Source organism: Meriones unguiculatus, chromosome 7, assembly GCF_030254825.1.
Source record: "Meriones unguiculatus strain TT.TT164.6M chromosome 7, Bangor_MerUng_6.1, whole genome shotgun sequence".
In the NCBI taxonomy this organism is placed as follows: Eukaryota; Metazoa; Chordata; class Mammalia; order Rodentia; family Muridae; genus Meriones; species Meriones unguiculatus.
In genome coordinates, this window is record NC_083355.1 from 83544703 (window position 1) to 83564091 (window position 19389).

Below are 19389 nucleotides of genomic sequence, written 5' to 3' on the forward strand. Positions count from 1 at the left end.
CAACCTGGGTCCTCTATGTAAGCAAGAGCTCCTAGCTAGTGAGCTATCTCTCCCCTCCCCTCCCCCAATCTTCAAGTTAGGGAGGTCAGAATTCACTCTGGGCTCGTGGGGCTGTGTGGTCCTTTCTCTTTACAGCTTCCAGAGGTTGCTTTACCCTTTGACTTTGTGAGCTTTCCTCTGCGGTCATGGGCAGCACAGCAGCCCTCACGATCTGACTCGGCCTTCCTCATCCCGGAGACTTTTGACTCAGGAGTCTGCTTGGGTGCCTTTTAGGACATGTTGGGCCCACCAGATGATCCAAGATAATTTCTGCTCCTCAATTTATATATATATAAATTAGGTAAATATATTTGTATATATTTTATATTTATATATTTATATATAAATATTAAATATATATTGAAATATATATTTCAGCGGTTTTCAACATGTGGGTCACAACCTATGGAGGTCGAACGACCCTTTCACGGGGGTCACATATCAGATATCCTGCATATTGGGTGTTTACGTTGTGATTCACAACAATAGCACAACAATTATAGTTGAGAAGCAGAAGAAAGTATTTTATGGTTGGGGGTCACCACAGCATGAGGAACCGTATTAAAGGGGCGCAGCACTGGGAAGGTTGAGAACCACTGCTTTATTTAATAACGTTGCAAAATAGCTTTTGCTGCGGGACGAGGTGCCGTAGGTTCCAAGGATCGGGATATAGATGTCTTTGGTCGGGGAGGGGGGAGCAATTGTTTGGCTGACAGGTAGAGTGTACATTGGGTGCGTTTATAGACGGTTGAAGCCGAGTAGATTTTGAAAACAGTAATTGGGCTAATGTAGAAGGCGAGGGAACCGACTCCCACGCTTGAGAGCAAGCATGATGAACGCTCGCTTAGCTTGTGAGAGGAGGAAGCAGTAGGAAGGAGGAGATGTCTTCCCTCAGAGGTGCCAGGGGCTTTCCTCCCCTTCCAGGGCCAAGCTGAGTTTTCTGCTTCAGTCAGTGGGCCCGGGCTTCCTCTGGAATTCAGGTGGGAGGGCCCCTCAGCCACAGTCGGTCAGTCCTTCCTGGCAGTCTGCTCTCTCTGCCTTCCATCCAGCCAAGGGCTCCTGCTGCTCTTGGGTGGTGGGAAAAAGGATTCTCCAGGGACAATGAGTCCAAGCCAGCTGGGCTGGGTTTGGGTGGCCCAGAAACCCCGGTCACGCTGTTCGCACAACCTCTCCCGAACACATTGCTCACACTCAACACAATCCCTCCCCGGGGATCGGGGATCGTCTCGGGCCTCAGGGCCCCTGAGTCTCTAGGACGCTGGAATGGATTGGGCCCCACGAGCAGCACACTGGGAAGAATGACAAAAGGCCACACCCCCTGGGAGCCCTCCCTCCCCTGAGAACCTCCGAGGGGTGTGTGTAGCTTTAAGGGCGGACCGGCAAAAGCGGGGCTTCTGGGAACACTTAGGAAGTAAGTGGGGTGTGGGGTGTGTGCTGCGCTGTGGGGAGAGCACGGCGCAGTGGTTTGCGGAGCTCTAAGGAAGTCCGCATTGCTCCTCGCCCTGGTGGAGTGGAAAAGTTGTGGCTGTCCTCTATTGCTTCCTTCTGGCACCCTCTCTAGGGAGGCTCTGAAAGTGGAGATGGGATTGCTCTGGAGAAGGTTAAAGGTCCTTTCTCTGGCCTGATCCTGCGAGTTCTGGATGGGAAGCCAAGGCCAGTGGATGGAGGCTGTCACTGTCATCTCTTGGGAAGGGGCTGAAGGAGTTCTTCCCCCACGGGGTCCCATGGACTTTGGGCCAGTTACCTTTGGAGGCCCCTCACTCCCTTTCTTTGTGCTACTGAGGTAGGTGTGGCCTGTGGGGCTGGCGCTCTTGAGTGTAGGATGAAGGGCAATGGTGAAAGAATGATGTCAGCCTTTTGGAACCTGAGTCTTTAGAGGGAGTCTCCAACTTTCTCACCTGCCAGACACGGGGTTCGTCACAAGCATGCTCTTTACCTCTCCTGCCTTCTCTGATTACCCACCAGAGAGGGACAGTTAGAGGGAGTGTGCCTAGTTCTTGGGGCGTCTCCCCAGGACCAGCAACAAGAGTTCCAGAAGGTTCCAGTGGGTTCTTCTGTGGGAGGATCTTTTGTGAAAGGAAGAGTCTTAATTGCCTCAGTGACAAGAGGCCTGAGGACAATACAGAGCCTCTGGGAGATTTGGGGGTACCCCCTTTTGGGTCAAATTGAGGGTATAGTTGGGAGGGGACGGTGTGGGACTTGGCTGCAGTCTCCTGCTGGGAGTCCAAGGGGCCTGTTGCAGCCTGCCTGCCTCCCTCCCTGCCTGGGGAGACTCAGGGATGGTCCTTGGGAGGCGGAGCCATACATCCACTTTAGACTGGTGTGGGTGGAGGATGCATTTCAATTTGGATGTAGGAGAGGAGGGAGGGGAAGGAAGGGTGGGTGAGTTCTCCTCCTGCCCCTGGATTCTTTGGGGAACCGGCGCAAAGAGGGCTTCATCAGGTAGGACTTGGGAGTCAGTTCTCCAGAAGGCTGGCGTATGGATTGATAATTGGCTGGGTGGGCTCATGCAGAAAGATGGATGTGGTCTCTGCAGGAGATAGCTGGAGACTTGTCTGTGGTGAGACAGGTGAGCTTGTGTCTTGGCTGCTGCTTCATCTCTTTCCCCAGTAGACCTTGTCTTAAAGGAGAAATTTTAAGCTGGGCAAAGGTGGCACATGCCTTTAATCCCAGCTCTCGGGAGGCAGAGGTAGATTGGTCTGTGAGTTCAAGGCCACCCTAGTCTACAGAGTGAGTTCCAGGACAGCCAGGGCTAAACAGAGAAACCCTGTCTTGAAAAAACAATGACTGACTGACTGACTGAATGAATGAATGAATGAATAAAATTTTAAAAAGTTTAAGGAATCGAGTTCTGATCCTGGTTTAGGGTGAATCTTACACAGTGGGTGCTGTTCCTCAGGTAGGAAGGAAGGGCAGGTAGCTCTGCCCCAGGGAGCATTTGGGGGGGATTTGGCTCAGCCGTCTACGCTGTCCACCTGGCGGTGACTCAGAGCAGCCTTTTGGAGTAGGGTGCGCCTTCTGTCAGCACCCTGTGGCCAGCCTAACTGTTCACTCTTGAATCCTGCTCCGCTGTCCTCACCGCCATCCGGTTCTTGGGACCTTCCTTTCTTGGCCTCTCTCTCCAGCAGAGAGAAGCTTGTGATCGTGAGTAGGAAAGACTCATATCACCGCAGGTCATCTGAGAAACTGAAAGTCGGATGCTGGGAGTCCCTGGCTCACCTCTTCCCTACGGCCCATGGCCCTCTGACCTGGAGTCTGTCGTCCATCTTGTTCCAGTGCTAGAGTGGTCATCAGAGGCCAGCCACACGGTACAGATCCGGAAATAGCCTCCTCGGCCCTTTGGATGGTCAGCTAGTCCTCGGCTTTCAAGTTTACCTATGCCCTGGCAGCTTACCTTATATCAAAGCAGCGGCTTCTGGGCACCGTGACCAATGCTTTGCTTGTGGCCCTGTCTGGTATGAGGTCCTTTAGGGGGGTGGTAGTGGCTGTGAGAGTTTACGGGCTAGAGTCCAAGTGCCTAAGTGTGGTCCGGCTGCATAAGGTATGCTCAGAATGGCACTGCCAGGGACAGGGGAGGCTTAGGGCGCTTGGACCATCGAGCAAGCGGCCACCCTTTTGTTTCAGCTCCAGGGGATTCAGGCAGGTACTCTGCTTTCAACTGGACCGATGGGTTTGCAAACAGGAAGATGTATTTATTTAACTAGAGAAGTACGGTCCCAGAGGAGCGACTCTCCGAAGGAACCTTTCCGACACTAACCTGTCTAACCTTACCCTGACAGTTTGTGTGGTATGGGGCGTGGCAGTGGGGACTCTTGCTGTACGGCTAATGACCTGGCTGGCTGTGAAATCCATTTGGGACTTGGGTCTTTTCCATTTAGATTCCCCATAGGAGCTGACCTGACCCCCTGGGCTAATCTGGGAAAGGTCGCAGGCCGCAAGTCCTTGGCTGGTTGTTTTCCAGCTGTGCCTGTTGGGGGGTGGGGACAATGGAGATCAAAGGCAGGGTAGAGTTTGGGCCCGGTCTCTGAGCAAAAGGGTGCATCTAGTTAATATAGAGACTCTGCTGGAGAGAGGAAGCAGTAGCAGCAGCAGCAACAGCACAATTTTCCCCTAAGGCTTAACTCCCTCTGTTTTGGGCAGAGGCAAACACCAGTACCAAGGCTAGAGCTGCCCCTGGGCCCTCACCTCTCGAGTGACTGGCTTCCACTGAGCAGTTCAGAGGGCTCTGTGAAATCCCTTAGCTGAGACAAAGTGCTGAGACCCTGAGAAGGCCCTGGCTGGACCATAAGTGGTTCTGAACATCCTGAACTTTTAAGGTTAATAGAGCAACAGGCTGAGGCTATGGCTCTCTTGTCAGGGGGCTTGCCTAGCATTCATGAAGCCCTGGGGTTGAGCCTCAGCACCCCATAAAATAGGTGTGGTGGCCTGAGCCTGCAATTCCAGGAACCAGGAAGTGTTAGGTCAGCAGAAGGATCAGGGTCATCCTTGGGAATTGGAGGCCAGCCTTGGGTATTGGAGACCCTGTCACAAAAAGGGGGTGGGGGAGAATCTAGTTAAAAACATCAACTAGTTTACCCCACTAGTCACCAAACTGGTCCTAATGAATGACCCCTGCTTATGTAACCTGTAGCCAGGGGCAGAGAGTCTCAAGTTAATCACAGCATCACACAGTGAGATAACAGAAGGGAAAACCAGAGGCAACCACGCAACGTAGCCAAGACCTCCAGGTTTGCAGCTAGTGGGGAGGTTTCTTAGAGAGAGAATTGAGACCAGAGGGTTAAGCACAGCATGGAGCAGGTATGGAGGAATAAGGCCAGCCAGAGTGGGCAACAATTTGCAAAAAGCACAGTCTGAAGACTCTGGTTTCTAGGTTAGGGCAGAGGCACAAGAAAACAGGCTAGAGGGGCAGTGCTTTATAGATCCTTATTACAGATCAAGTCTTTGTCTGTGGGCCAGGCCTGGTCTGGTGGTTTCTGAGGCCTAGGCTGGAGTTAAGAACACTTGGGACAGGAGAGGTGGGAGAGCCTGGGATTTCTCCTTCTCTTGCTCCCCTTCCTCTTTATCTATCTATCTATCTATCTATCTATCTATCTATCTATCTATCTATCTATCTATCTATCTATCTCCATCTACCTATTTATCATTTACATTATTATTTTACAATTTATTCACTTTGTATCCCGGTGGGGACCCCTCCCTCATCTCTTCCTGGCCCCACCCCCTCCTGTTCCTCTTCCTCCTTCTCCTCTGAGGAAATAACAACCAAGGGAACATTCTGGCAGCTTTGGCCCCATGGGTCAGCATGAGCTGTTCCATCTCTGGAGTGGGCTGTGAGCAGTATGTCTGCTCAGGGAATAAAGTCCACCTGTGGCTGTGTTTGCCTCACCTGGGTGCAGCTTCCTGCCTGCACTGCTGCTCGGTGCCGTGAGGAGACTCCCAGCCATGGTTCAGCCCTGGGGAATTTCCTGCTGTGGCTGAGTCAGGGACCTTCCTACACGCAGCACCTGGGAGTGGGACAAGGAGTAAAGTTGGCTGTGTGTGTGTGTGTGTGTTTTGTTTTTGCCATCCTTTCCCTCTCAGCATTGAGAAAGCTTCAGGTACAGGCGGAGCGGCTGGTGGCCTGAGATTTTTCAGTTCTTCAGTGCCTATCTCCACTGGGAAAGAGAGAGAGGCTGAGCCAGTGGGATCCAGGGGGAAAGTAACTTGAGCATCCTTCCCAGTCAGCGTTTGTAGTCTGAGGGAATGGACACCCTCAGTGTTTAGTTTAGTTGTAATAGTGTAATAGCAGCCTGGGCTGCTGAAATGGCTCAGTGGGTAAAGGTGCCAAGCCTGATGACTTGAATTTCATCCCCACGTGGCAGAAGGAGAGAACCAGCTCCGACAAGTTGTCCTCTGACTTCCGCATGCATACACACACACACACAAACATAAATACGTGTATGTTTTTTAAGAGAGCCAGCTTTTGCCCTGTCCCTAGGCAGCATCCCCTAGCATGGCCCCAGACAGGCAGGCTCATGAGATGCACAGCTTGATAACCACCATTATCACGTGCTGATGGTTTGTGGAGCACACACTCTGCTGTGTGCCATCCTCAGAGAACAGGCGGCAGGTTGCGTCACCTCGAGGACATAGTTCTGGGGTACGCTCTGTTTTATAGGTGAAATCCTGAGAGGCAAGCACTTTGCCCAGGGGCAGGGCTGAACTTCTGGTCCTCTTGCCTCTACTTCCCAAGTGCTGGGAATTATGGGTATGGACCCCCACGCATGGGTTTACACAGTGCTAAGACTTACAGCCTTGCGTGTGCTACATAAGCACTTCACCAACTGAACTGTGTTCTCAGCCCTTAGAACGAGGCTTTGGGTTCTCCAGAAGGTGCCCTAGACCACTGTGTTGGCTTAGGTAGCCGCTCTGCTCTTCTGGGGCCCCCCGGTTTCTGAGGACTTACCGTTTCCTGCTGTAGATCGCCTATCTCCGCTGCGGAAGATAGAGAGGCTGAGCCAGTGGGATCCCGAAGGAATGTAACGTGAGCACCCTTACCAGTCAGTGGTTGTGGTCTGAGGGAATGGACTTCCTCCTTAGTTTAGTTTCTGTTTTTATGTGTTACATCCGTTTATTTGGGAGGTCGCTGCACATACCGTGGCGCACGTGTGGAGGTCAGAGAACAGCCTGCAGGAGTCCTCTCTCTTCACCATGTGGCTCTCAGGGATGGAGCTCAGGTTGTCAGGCTTAAGGGACAGCACCTTTACCTGCTGAGCCATCTCGCTGGCCTTGCTTTTAAAACTGTGGTAAAAAGGCAAAAGTGAAGATTTACCATCTTAACCGTTGGTAAGTATGGTTCAGTCACATTGAGTACACTCGAGTCATTACTGCCTGACGATCCATCCTGGAGCCGTTTCCATCTTCTCAAAGTGAACTTTGCACCCACTCACAGTGACTTCCCATTCTGCCCCCTCCCTGCTCCCGACAACCTCCCTTCCGTTCTCTGATTCTGCGTGTACTCAGAGCTTGCCCCTCCATCTGTGTGTTTTGCTCCAGAATCTCCCCGAGGTGGCAGTCCCAGGCAGCGATGCCAGGATGCCCGTCTCTACAGCTCTCCACCAAGATGGCAGCCAGGAGCGGCCTCCGAGCCTGATGTCCACCACTTCCTCATCCGGCTCCTCCCGTGACAGCCGCAGTGCCATGGAGGAGCCCACCGGCTCCGGGGCTTCAGCGCAGAACGGGACGGGCTCCCCCTGGGGCCGGCGCGTTCCCAACAGCAACAACAACTCCAGCAGCTGGCTGAACATGAAGGGACCACTCTCCCCCTTCAATGGCCGGGCGGGGACAGGTCCCGTCCATCACAAGCTCAGCTACCTGGGCCGGGTGGTTCGAGAGATCGTGGAAACAGAGCGCATGTATGTGCAGGACCTGCGGAGCATTGTCGAGGTGAGCGTTGCGGCTGGGAGGGGCTGGCCATCTCTTCAAGAGGCCAAGGCTGCTGGTCCCCGGCGGCCCATCTCTCCAGTACAACCCGTCTCCACCTAGGATGGAAAGCACACCCGTCTCTGTATGTCCGTTTCCCATGAGGCCTTGAGAAAGCTTTGGGGACCTGCCTGGTAGGGACTGTTGGCCTCTCATGCTTCCTTATGACACCAAGCCACACTGGTAGGGTAGTAGAATTTCCTGTAGGTGCTTGGGGAGTGGGCACTGCGATAGCAAAGGAGGGGGCTTTCGCCTGATTGGGAAGACTTCCGAGTTCTGTAGGGATTAAACCTGGGCAGATATATCCAGGTTCCCTACTCTGCTGTTTCGTGGCTGTGGAGCCTTGGGCATGCCCACAATGCCTGGAGCCTCAGGCTCTTTACCTGAAAAACGGACAGGGATGGGAGGAGTAAAATGTTTCACGCTGTAGGCCACACAGGGAAGGGGGGCATGTGCCTCCCGTTGAGGAACCACTGCCTGGTGAGGAGGTGGGGGTATGAGTCTGTTACAGCAAATTACCGCAGAACCTGGTAATTTGCTTAAAACACCGCAAATGAATTCTCTTTCAGACTGTTTGTTTTCATTTTGTTTTGATTTAAGAAAAAAAGTATGAGGCTGGAGTGATGGCTCAGTGGCTAAGAGCACATGACTGCTCTTCCTGAGGTCCTGAGTCTTGAGTTCAGTTCCCAGCACCCACATGGTGGCTCACAACCATCTGATGCTGTCTTCTGATGTGATGAAGACAGAGCACTTGTATACATAAAACACACGAGTAGAGTTGGGCGTGGTGGCGAATGCCTCTATCAACACTCTGGAGGCAGAAGCAGGCAGATCTCTAGAAGTTCAAGGCCAGCCTGGTCTACAAAGCAAGTTTGAGGACCTTGAAAAACCAAAAAAGAAAAAAGAAAAGTGTGTGTGTGTGCATGTGTGTGTGCGTGTGCTTGTGTGTGTGCGTGTGTGTGTGTGCTTGTGTGTGTGTGTGTGTGTGTGTGTGTGTGTGTGTGCGTGTGCTTGTGCCACAGTGTCCATATGCAGGTTGAAAGACAATTTTGTGGAGCCACCTCTCTCCTTCCATCTTTACATGGTCCTAGGGATTGAACTCTGGTTGCTAGGCAAATGCCTTTCCCTGCTGAGCCACCTCACCAGCCTCTTGGTTTGATTTTTTTTTTTTTTTTTTTTTCTTTCTGGAGATAGGATTTTGCCATCTAGCCCAGGCTGGCCTTTAACTCAAGGCAGTTCTCATGGCTCTGCCTCCCAAGTGTGGGAACTACAGACCATCATGATTAATTTTCGCTGGCGGCTGCATTGTCCTGGCTTCCTAATATCGCCTGCCTTATGTCTGTGTCCTTTTCTCTTAGAAGTTCACCAGCAAGGAGACCTAGAGCCTCCCTAAATATTCAATGATGTCATCTCGAGCAATGTAACTAATGACATCCACAAAGACCCTGTTTCCAAATAAGGTTACATTCCAAGTTGCCAAGTGGGTGTGAATTTTTGGATAAAATATCCACAGCTCCGTGCAGTGGACACTGCCTGTGAAATTGTGTCATAGCCATAAAATGCAGCGTGGTTTAAGGTGGGATTAGGGGTGTTAGGCGGCCGAGCCAAGCGGAGCGGGGCCCTTATACCTCTCTCTCTGTGTAGGACTACCTCTTGAAGATCATTGACACTCCGGGGCTCCTGAAGCCAGAGCAAGTCAGCGCCCTCTTTGGGAACATAGAGAGCATATACGCATTGAACAGGTGGGTATGCGCCAGGCCTCTTCTGCCCCGGGGCACACCTGCAGGCCTGGGGAGAAGGCCTGTCTGCAGAAATGGGGGATTGAAGTCTACTTTTGCACCAGATTATGGTGTCATGCTGGAAAAGGGCAGCAGCTGGCCTTTCTGGAGATTTATAAACTGAAGTCCCATGTTTGCTGGTTCTAGCACCCGGGGCCACCGTTAGGCCTTGCACACTTGCGCTCTTCCTGTGGGTGGCTCTTTTTTCCTATATCATCTTGCACATCTTGTAGTTTATTTCTCTTCCTCCCCACTGATCTTAAGGGAAGGAAGGACCCCTGCAAGGGCTGACCTGTTGTAGAGGTCCTCAGCCTCTGGGTTGCGACCCTCCGGCAAACCCCTGTCTCCAAAAATATTTACATTATGATTTGAAAGAGTAGTGTAATTACAGTTATGAAGTAGCAACAAAAATGATCTTATGGCTGAGGGGTGGGGGGTCACCACAACTCAAGGGACTGTACGAAATCGTTACAGCGTTAGGAAGGTTGAGAACCGCTCTGTTAGCACATCACACAGGCCAGGCAAAACAGGCCTGATGAGTCTGTGAAGGTTAATCACGCTACTCCGGAACCACGCTCAGATGAGGGTACTGTCAAGAGAAACAGTATTGAGAGCAGTGTGGACAAGGCAGGAGGATCCTTCCCTCGTGGCTGGAGGAGTCCGAGCAGTGTGTAGGTGGAGCGGGGAGGTAGGGTACACACGGACTTAGATATGAGAAGGGCGGCCAGGGAGAGAGGAGGGGAATGCGGAGTGCTATCTCCAGTGTATCCTCAAGTGACCGCACCCACGGTCAGAGCGCTTCGTTTCGCCCTGTCTCTCCGCGCTGCCTGCACCCTCCCATCTGGCAGTGTTCTTTGCTACTTTTTTCCTTTTTTCCCCTCCTTTAATCTCTGCTTTTGTGTGTTTGACTCCTGCCCACAGAGGAGCTGTGTCCCCTCCCAAGGTGGGTACTGGTGTGCCCTGTTCCCCTGCTGCTTGCCGAGCATTTTCTGGTTTTGTTTGTTTGTTTGTGGTGTGCTGGATACTTGCTGTGTTGCCTCATGGGGCATGGTCAACTCGGGAGAAACCAGGACTCCTAGCATGGCGACAGGGCTGGCTGGGTCTTGTGGGCAGGGGGTGTATGGCTACAGACACTGGGGTCTCATGGCCTCTCTCCTCTCACCCAGCCAGCTTCTCAGAGACCTGGACAGCTGCAATAGTGACCCTGTGGCTGTGGCCAGCTGCTTCGTGGAGAGGGTAAGAAGGACAGAGTCCTTGCTCCTTGTCCCGAGTTTCTGGGAAAGGAGAGCCAAGAGGACACTTAAGTACTGGGGATCGCTGTCCAAGGCTGTTGGGTGGGATGGGATGCCCTAGACAAACAGACGCTGGGATGGGAGGACAGGGCGCTCAGGAGTCAGGAACCTGTCCTTTGACCCCACCATGTTTTCCAGACAAATGAGAATCTCCCTGAAATCATTGTTTGTTTTTTGTTTTTGTCTTTTCTTAGAGCCAAGAATTCGATATATACACTCAGTATTGCAATAACTACCCCAAGTGAGTACTTTTGGGTAGAGGAGGGCAGCTGGGCCGGCTGATGAGTGTGGGGCTCCTGCCTCCTCGCCAGGCCTTCCCCAGGTGCTAACGCCCATGCCTACCCCTCCCAGCTCAGTGGCGGCCCTGACAGAGTGCATGCAGGACAAGCAGCAAGCCAAGTTCTTCCGAGAGCGCCAGGAGCTGCTGCAGCACTCCCTGCCTCTGGGCTCCTACCTGTTGAAGCCCGTCCAACGCATCCTCAAGTACCACCTGCTGCTCCAGGTAGCTCAGGGCTCCTGGGATGTGTGCTGGGGTGGTGGGGGGGGGGGGGAGGGACGGAGCCTTGAAGTCAGTTCTGCTCAGACACTTACCCCCCTCCCCCCCCACTGCCGCCGTCCTTTGTCCAGGAAATTGCCAAACATTTTGATGAAGAGGAGGACGGCTTCGAGGTGGTAGAGGATGCCATCGACACCATGACCTGTGTGGCCTGGTACATCAACGACATGAAGAGGAGGCATGAGCACGCCGTTCGGCTGCAGGTGCTCCGGGCTGGGAGGTGGTGGGAGAAGGAGCATTACCGCTGTGCCCGGCTGGGGGCTGGTATCTGGGGAAGCCTTTGGGGGTGAGGTCTGTGTGAGCTTCCTGGGAACAGTGAAGCCTGACTCTGGGTATCGGGGGGATCTCTGCTTCAGGAGATCCAGTCACTGCTCATTAACTGGAAGGGGCCGGACCTGACCACCTACGGGGAGCTGGTCCTGGAAGCCACCTTCCGCGTGCACCGTGTGCGCAATGAGAGGACTTTCTTCCTCTTTGACAAGATTCTGCTCATCACCAAGAAGCGGGGCGACCACTTTGTCTACAAGGGCCACATCCCGGTAACTGGGCCGTCCTCCCTCCTGCTGCCGCCCTCTCTCTTTCCCTGCGCACCCTGGCTCCTCCTCTTCCTTCTGGCTTCATCGAGCCATCTTCTGAGACACGGTCTCAAGGGTTGGGGTCCCCCCCCCGACTTACTTGTCTCGCTGTCTTGCCCCCAGTGCTCCTCGCTGATGCTGATCGAAAGCACCAGAGACTCTCTGTGCTTCACCGTCACCCACTATAAGCACAGCAAGCAGCAGTACAACGTCCAGGTGAGGGGCTGGGGACCAAGGCTTCCAGGCACACTCACACCCTGAACCCCCGGAGTCCTAGCATCTCCATCTGGAAAGTGAGATCGTCAGGGGTACCTCTCCGAGGTATACACAGACAGCCCAGCTCAGCTCTTGCCTGGGGCAGGAGTATCATTTCTGACCTGAAGGGATAAACCCTGTTCCTTCTCACCGGGCTTTCCTAGGCCAAGACGGCGGAGGAGAAACGGAGCTGGACTCACCACATCAAGAGGCTCATCCTGGAGAACCACCATGCCACCATACCCCAGAAGGTTGGCTCCTAGGGTGCTCTCAGATGGGTTTCAGGGGAAGCGTGTCCCCCTGACCCAGCTCCCAGGAATCCGGTGGGCCTTTCTTTCCTGTCTCTGGTGACAGCAGGTGTTGGTACTGCAGATATACAGGCCATGGCATGACATTGTGGGAGTCCTCTGGTGGGCAGGCGAGGAGCAGGCAGGTGGTTACGCTGTGGGTTTTCTTCCCTTGTAGGCCAAGGAAGCCATCTTGGAAATGGACTCCTATTGTAAGTCACCCATTCCTGCCTGTTTTTCTGTCCCTGATTTTATGTACATTGTTAGGCAAGGTCGTGGGCATTTATCTAGGAGCAGGAAGGATGCGGGGGAGAGGGGAGGAGGGTGCTCTTTCTGTCAAGGGCTGGGATCAGCTGTGTAACCAGTGACACAGTCCTGCTGAATGGCAGCACTTTCGGCTCTTGAAGCGACTGGTTGTAAGGAGATGGAAGACGGGGGACTTGAGGCAGCCAGGACTGTCTGGAACTGGTGTGGGTGGCAGTTGTGTGGTCTGGTACGGGCAGTGTCTAGGTAGGCCGTCAGGGAGCCTGACTGTTTTCCTCTCCTGGTTACAGACCCCAGCAGGTACCGCTGCAGCCCAGAGCGTCTGAAGAAGGCCTGGTCCTCCCAGGACGAGGTGTCCACCCACGTGCGGCAAGGACGTCGGCAGTCTGGTAAGGGAAGGGCTGTGTGGACAGGAGTCTGTTTCCTAGGATCCTGGCCCAGGCTGCGGATCATCTGCGGCAACGCGGTGGGGCAGTCCTCTGTTCAGAAAACCGGGGAGGACTTTTGTGAACTGTGTCCTCTTTGCCCATGTGGCCCTCCACCGGCCACCTCCTGGGCCTTCCGCTTACCAGGGCTCTCCACCTGTTCGAGGGCCTGGGGATATTTGTTATTCAGGACTTGGCATCTCTTCTTAGCCATCTACACCTCCTTGCATTGCCCGCCGCCCAGCCCCAGCACCGTGGATGGTTTCTCGGTCCAGTTCTAGAGTGACAGAGCAGAAGCTGGGTGGGAGGAAAATAGCTTAGACCGAGTGGCACCGAATCCAGACAGGAAATATTTATCTTGGGGTCATTCCATTTTCCTCTCCTGGGTTTTCTCCCATGACGGGATTTGCTAATGTGCTCTTAGGAGTTATTAGGATGAAGCATCTGTTTAGGAAGAGAAAAGCTTGCTTTTTTATTCTTAGCTCTGCTCTGATGGCGTGGAGTGCAGATGCTTCTGTGACTGATTTTAACCTTTTTTTTTTTTCCTGTACATTTTCTCTGATTTGCCAGTAGGTCTGAGGCCCAGAGGCAGATCTGGATTAAGTTGTGGTGGAGTCTGGAAGAGAGACCCATGCCGTAGTAGCTTGAGGCAAATGAATTTATATTGAGAATATTGTTTGGGTTGGATTCACGAGAGCACTGAGTGTTGATTGGCCACCACCTGCAGGGTCTTTAAACACTTGTGATCAAGACCTTTCTGAACTTTGACCTTCTAGGAGGTGACCTTCTCCAGGTGGTCTCTGGAGAGTTTTCATGTTTGCTATCATTCCAGGTGGCCTCTTTCTAGGCTAACCTAAATTTGGTTATACGCATTTTAAGATGAAAAGGTCAAAGCAGGAGCTTAAGGCAGAGCTGATGGTTATTCCATTCCACATATTCCCCGTGATCGAGGAACTCTTCACAGCTGAGACACGGCAGGAACCACGGAGGATGCTGCTTGCTGGCTGATTCACAAAGGCTCAGGGTCAGATAGCGTCTTTATCTAGCCTAGGGAATGGTGCCTTCCACAGTGGGCTGAGCCCCTCTATATCAATCAGCAGTCAAGACAATCCCTCACAGACATGCCCACAGAGCAACCTGATGAAGACAGTTACCCATTTGAGACTTTCAGGCGGTTCTGGGCTGTGACAAGTTGACAGTCAGTGCTAACTCGGACAGTGCTGGTGGTATTAATACCATAGTCTGTCAGGGCATCAGCATTAGAATCGTAGCTCTAAGAGATGGGGTGCTCAGTAGCAGAGCACTTGGCTGATGTGCTGAGGCCTAAGGTTCAGGTGCTCAGTACCACAAAAAGCGCTTCCTAGCCAGGCAGCGGTGGCACACACGTTTAACCCCAGCACATGAGAGACAGGCAGAGGCAGGTGGATCTCTGTGAATTTGAAGCTAGCCTGGTCTACAGAGTGAGTTTCAGGACAGCCAGGGCTACACAGAAAAACTGCCTCAAACACACAAACACACACACACACACACACACACACACACACACACACACACACCAGTTCTGTGAATGTACTTAAAGCTGAAAGCCATTGAATTGCATACTTTGCATAGGTGGCGTGTATAGTGTGTGAATGACAGCTCAGTAAAACTGTTGTCTCTTTCCCTCAAGACTTTAATCGTCCAAGGCGGTCAGGAAATGAGCAAATATGCAAGGCTGAAGTTTTCCATGAGGCTGAGATTTTGGCCCATGACTACTAAGAGAGCTGGGTTTTTAAAGACTCGTTAGGTTTTCTGAGACAGGCTTCGTCCTCTGGAGCCTTCTGGAAGACCACAGTTGTACTTTCCCTTTTCTGAAGCTGGTGCCGCGGTGCCGCTAATGGCGTGTGAGTGTCCCGACGGGGCAGTGCCGTGGCGATGGCCTGCATTGGAACGCGATGACTTTTCTTCCATCCTCTCGCTCCTCGCATGTTCTCTGTAGTGGCATGCTCTCTGCACGTCCTGTGTGGCAGAGATCAGCTGGTGGGGGGTGCAGGAATTAATGTGTGAAAGCAGACCTTGGAGTTGCAGAAAGGAAGGATGCTGCAGTTTAGATGCCCTGGCCGGGCCTCAGCATCTTTGCTTCCTAGACAACTATCTCAGGCGGACAAGTCATTGTGGGATGAGAAAGATTTTTGCAGCTTTTAAACCCTTAAATGTTCTTCCTATAAGGTTTCAATGGAAAGAATAGAATGTTTATATTTCTTGCTTTGTTACATTTTAAAATCTCTTCATTTTTACTACACCTGTTTCTCTGTGTGTGTAATGTGTGTATTCAAGTGCTGTGGCATTTGTGTGTAGGTCCGAGGACAATTTTCGGGCCATCTTGAAGAGCCCTCTTGATTATTTTAAAACCAGCTGAGGGTGGTCGTAAGAATGAGGACCTGAACTGGATCCCCAGAACCCACATTAAAAGTCAGGTGTAGCTTGTGGGTGCCTCTGATTCCAGTGTTGGGGAGACGGAGAGTGAGGCAGGAGGATCCTTGGAGCTTTCTGGATAGTCTGGATCCCGGTGGGCTCTAGGATCAGTGAGAGACCCCGCCTCAAAGAATAAGATGAGGGGCTACGGAGGAAGACATCTGGTATTGACCTCTGGTCCCTCATGAGTATACATACACGTGCCCATACATACATGAGCACAAAGCAACAACATTGCAGTTAGGAGGCGGAGAAGGCAGTCAGTTTGTAGAGTGCTCGTCTGGCGTGTATGAATCCCTGGCTTCAACTCCAGGGCCACATAGAACAGGTGTGGTGGTGTACTCTTGGAATCCTAGCGCTTAGGAGGCAGAGACACGAGGGTCAGAAGTTCAAGGGTATCCTTGACTCCGTGTCAAATTTGAGGCCAGCTACATGGGATCTTGTCTTTAAAAAAAAAAAGGCAATTGGGAGTTCACATATGTGGATGTACATAGAGAATCAGCCCATTGTATTTGTCTCACCGTGTCCCCTTGAGGGTCTGCTGAAAGCCTCTGTAGACTTTGCAAACAGCTCTAACTTCATAGAAAATCAAGGGCATCCCTGAGCTGTCACACCATCTCATCAGGTAGGGGAGGGTTGGGCCGAGGGCTCTGTAGGGGTCTCTTGAGACAGGATCCTCTTGCTCACGCCTGTCCCCGGAAAGGCTGGGGCACAAAGTGATGACACCATCAGCCTAATTAGTTGTGTTTTGTGTCCCCAGAGCCCGGTCACACCCTGTTCGGCAGGGCAACACTTCCCGGCAGGCAGCAAGGATTGGAGATGCCAGGCCTTAAGGGCCGTAGAAAGTCGGGTGCGACCCCTGCTTCCCGGCCTGCTTCCTGCGAGGGGCTTGGTGTGGGGCATAGCTCTTGTACTGCCATGCTGCCTATAAACAGAAGTAGAGGTGCTTAAGATGGAAATGGGGTTAGTGGCTAGTTGGTCTGAAGGGGGCAGTGTGGGGTCCATCTCTTCCAGGTGGCCCCGTCACTAAGGCCTTGGCTGGCACGCTAATACAAGGACTGAGTAGTTCACTGTGCTGCAGAGAGGCAGAAGTGGCTCAGGCCCCTCCTGGGGGCCTCAGTAACACTATGGAGAAGGCTTCCCTGAGGCCTAGGGTGGCTGGGGCACAGCTAGAGTGGACTCTGGGCTGGTGATGGGCCGGTGAGGCATTGAGCTTGGGACCCAGGTCAGGCACAGCTGTTCCTCGGCCTGTGCTAACTGCTCCTTTGTGTTCTTCAGAGCCGACCAGGCACCTGCTCAGGCAACTGAATGACAAAGGTGAGTGGGTGAGAAGGGCAGGCAGGTCTCCCCAGGGATCCCGAGGTGAGGTGGGAGGGTAAAAACAGGTAGGGACCTGATTAGGGATTGTGGAGGACAAGCTAGAGGGAATTTGACTTCAGTTCTTTGCCTCCCCCCCCACCCCCCACCCCCCGTCTTCAGAGAGCCTTGACTCTCTTGCCCATCCTCAGTGCCCCTTTTTCCTGTTGTGGGAGGTGCCCAGCGGCTTGCACAGACTTATACTAACTGTGTGCTGGGCCCCTGAGCTGTCAGTCATTCTTTTTAAAGGACTGGGTGAGGGTTCAGGAGTGTAGGAGCCCCTGGTTGACTTCTCTCTAAAGAGGTTCTTTCTTTCTCCTATTTATTGGTCCCTTCTTCTCTGCTCCTCCCACCACGTGCTTGGACCCTGTGGTGGTGTCAGCAGCCAGAGCAGCAGGAATGAAGGTGAGTGCAGGGGGCTCAGAGGGTGGGGAAGAGGGGCTGGAAGGAGAGACTGTGGTTGGCGCTGCCCAGATCAGTCCCTAGGGACCCTTTCACATCCTCTTCCTTACAGCGGCACTGTGTAGTACCCTGCTTGGCCTGTGTCCTCTCGTTTTCCCCTCTTGGGGCATATAAGCTCCTTTGGGGGACTTTATTCCCACCTAGGTCTCGGCCTTCCCACCACAAAACACCTCACTGCAGAGGAGGCCAGGAATGGGCATGTAGGAGTGGATTTTAAATGTAGCCATTTCTAGCCACCTTAAAGGAGGGGGGTTGCCCACGAGGCAGGTCACAAGGGGCCCTTGTGCTCTGGACAGCATGCAGGCAGTGCTGGAGCCCTCTTGGACTTTGGGCAGCCAGCCCTTGCACGGGACCATCAGCCAGAGGCTGAGGGGGCTGCCAGGGAGGAGCTGGAGGAAGAGGAGGAGATAGTGGAGGAGGAAGAACAGCAGCAGACCTTCCCAGTCTCCCTGGAAGACCTGGCAGGGCATGAAGGCAGCGGGAAGGTACCTGGGCCAGAGCTCCCAGGCTCGGAGGAGGAAGAGGAGGAAGAGAGTCTAGCAGTGGCGGAGCAGGTAGCTGACTTTGCCAGCTCCCTGCTGGCCGCCCTCCACTGCTGGCACTATCGGGCCAACGCTTTACTTTTCTCCCGGGGTGCTATGGTGAGGTGTCTCTTTGATCTCCCCCCTCTTCCTTGCATGTTTGCCTGGCATGTGCACGACCTTCTGAGAGCCCCTCCTTCCCACCCTGCCCTACACTGTTCCTTTCCCTCCCGCTGTCAGCACTTCTTAACTCACTCACTGTCACGCCCTGGTGAACCCCTGGCATGCAGGACTGGGTACCCACTTGGTATACTACCCACTGAGCAGGACTAACAGGGCGGGGGAGGGGAGAGCCAGCCTCCATGACGTGTGAAGGTCAGCTCACTGTGTCTGGAAGGGGAGGTGGGTTGGGCTTTTCTAAAACTGTACACTTTGCAAGGATGCCCGTGGCCCCAGGCCTGGTGGTTCAGGTTGTTTTGCAACGGCTCGGGCACAGGGCTGGCTCTCAGGAACTGCCTGTGCCTCCTCAGTTTATGGGAGGCACTGTCCATGTTGGAATGGAATGCAGAGAGGACCAGTTCTTACTTGTTAACTGACTTCTGCTTGCTGCAGGGGAAGAGACACAGGGAGTCTGAAGGCTCTAAAAGTAGCAGAAGGCCCAGCAACCGGTCTCCAACCAGTGCGGAGAAACGTATGAGCTTCGAGTCTGTTTCTTCCCTGCCAGAGGTAAGCAGCCAGCAGAGAGGTACACGGTACCCGGAGCCAAGATCTCCAGGTCTACAGCCAGGTCTTTAAGGCACAGGCTGTCTCACTGGGCACAACAGGAACTCCCACTTTCTAGCCCTTGTCCCTGCCAGAGGCCTGGACAGCCTGTGTGGTTTGGCAAATAGCCAGCCTGTTTCTGTGAATTAAACAAAGGTGACCGTCACAGGGCCCCCTCAGACATAAGGGCATGCCCTGAACAACATGCTACTTGCCTAATTCATGCCTGGGCCACCTGGGCGAAGGGACAGACTGTGCATATCCACTGGGTACCTCCTGCTCCTTCCATTCCAGAAGGAAAAGGGGCATGAGAGGCCGCTTGACAGGCTGCAGCCCAGCCTGTGTCCCAGTTGGGGCCGTGGACCTAAGTCCTTCACTTTCTCAAAGTTAGAAGAACAAGGTCACTAGGTAGACCCCAGGCTGTGCATAAGCCAGGACAGGGCTGAGAACCTAGATAAAAATAAAGCTTTCCACTTAAGCTGCCATAACAACGTAGTTTAGATCAAGTGCTTTTAAACAATGGGAATGTATCGTTCTGAGTAGTGAGTGAGATTGCCAGGGCACCCCCATTGGGTTCACTGTCTGATGAGAATTCCCTCGCTGCTTCAGTCACAGTCTTGCTGTGTCCTCACAGCAAGCAAGCTTCCTTTAGCTTTTTTTATGAGGCACAAGTATGGAGGCCTTATGATGTCGTCACTTCCTAAAACCCCCATGTCGTCACTTCCTAAAACCCCCATGTGTTCAAAGCTGTCCCACAGTGGACAGCAAGTGCTAACATAGATTTTTCTGGGAAACCATCAACGATGTTCACCACGATAATTGTATTGTTTAGGAAAGTTGATAGTAATGTGATGGGCCCTATGTATAACTTAGATCTTCTAGAATCCAGTTATGTGTTCTCC

General features: G+C 52.9%; 1 protein-coding gene across 19 annotated transcripts in view; it reads left to right on the forward strand.

Moving 5' to 3' along the window:
- The window catches only part of Plekhg3 (pleckstrin homology and RhoGEF domain containing G3), a 42004-nt gene that overhangs the window by 17649 nt on the left and 4966 nt on the right, over positions 1–19389 (forward strand). For 4 of the 19 annotated variants that reach the window (XM_021635550.2, XM_060387691.1, XM_060387690.1 and 1 more), the window contains exons 2-17: positions 7075–7464; positions 9145–9242; positions 10445–10514; positions 10765–10811; positions 10922–11072; positions 11198–11329; positions 11483–11665; positions 11825–11917; positions 12121–12207; positions 12422–12455; positions 12798–12896; positions 16147–16329; positions 16665–16703; positions 17125–17147; positions 17501–17845; positions 18338–18451. In XM_021635550.2, coding sequence (XP_021491225.1) covers positions 7114–7464; positions 9145–9242; positions 10445–10514; positions 10765–10811; positions 10922–11072; positions 11198–11329; positions 11483–11665; positions 11825–11917; positions 12121–12207; positions 12422–12455; positions 12798–12896; positions 16147–16329; positions 16665–16703; positions 17125–17147; positions 17501–17845; positions 18338–18451 — 2049 coding nt within the window. In that variant the 5' untranslated portion in view covers positions 7075–7113. Of the gene's footprint in view, positions 1–987; positions 1823–2943; positions 3348–7074; positions 7465–9144; positions 9243–10444; positions 10515–10764; positions 10812–10921; positions 11073–11197; positions 11330–11482; positions 11666–11824; positions 11918–12120; positions 12208–12421; positions 12456–12797; positions 12897–16146; positions 16330–16664; positions 16704–17124; positions 17148–17500; positions 17846–18337; positions 18452–19389 lie in introns of those variants that run through there. The other 15 variants (XM_060387692.1, XM_021635546.2, XM_021635544.2 and 12 more) reach the window with 15 other exon arrangements.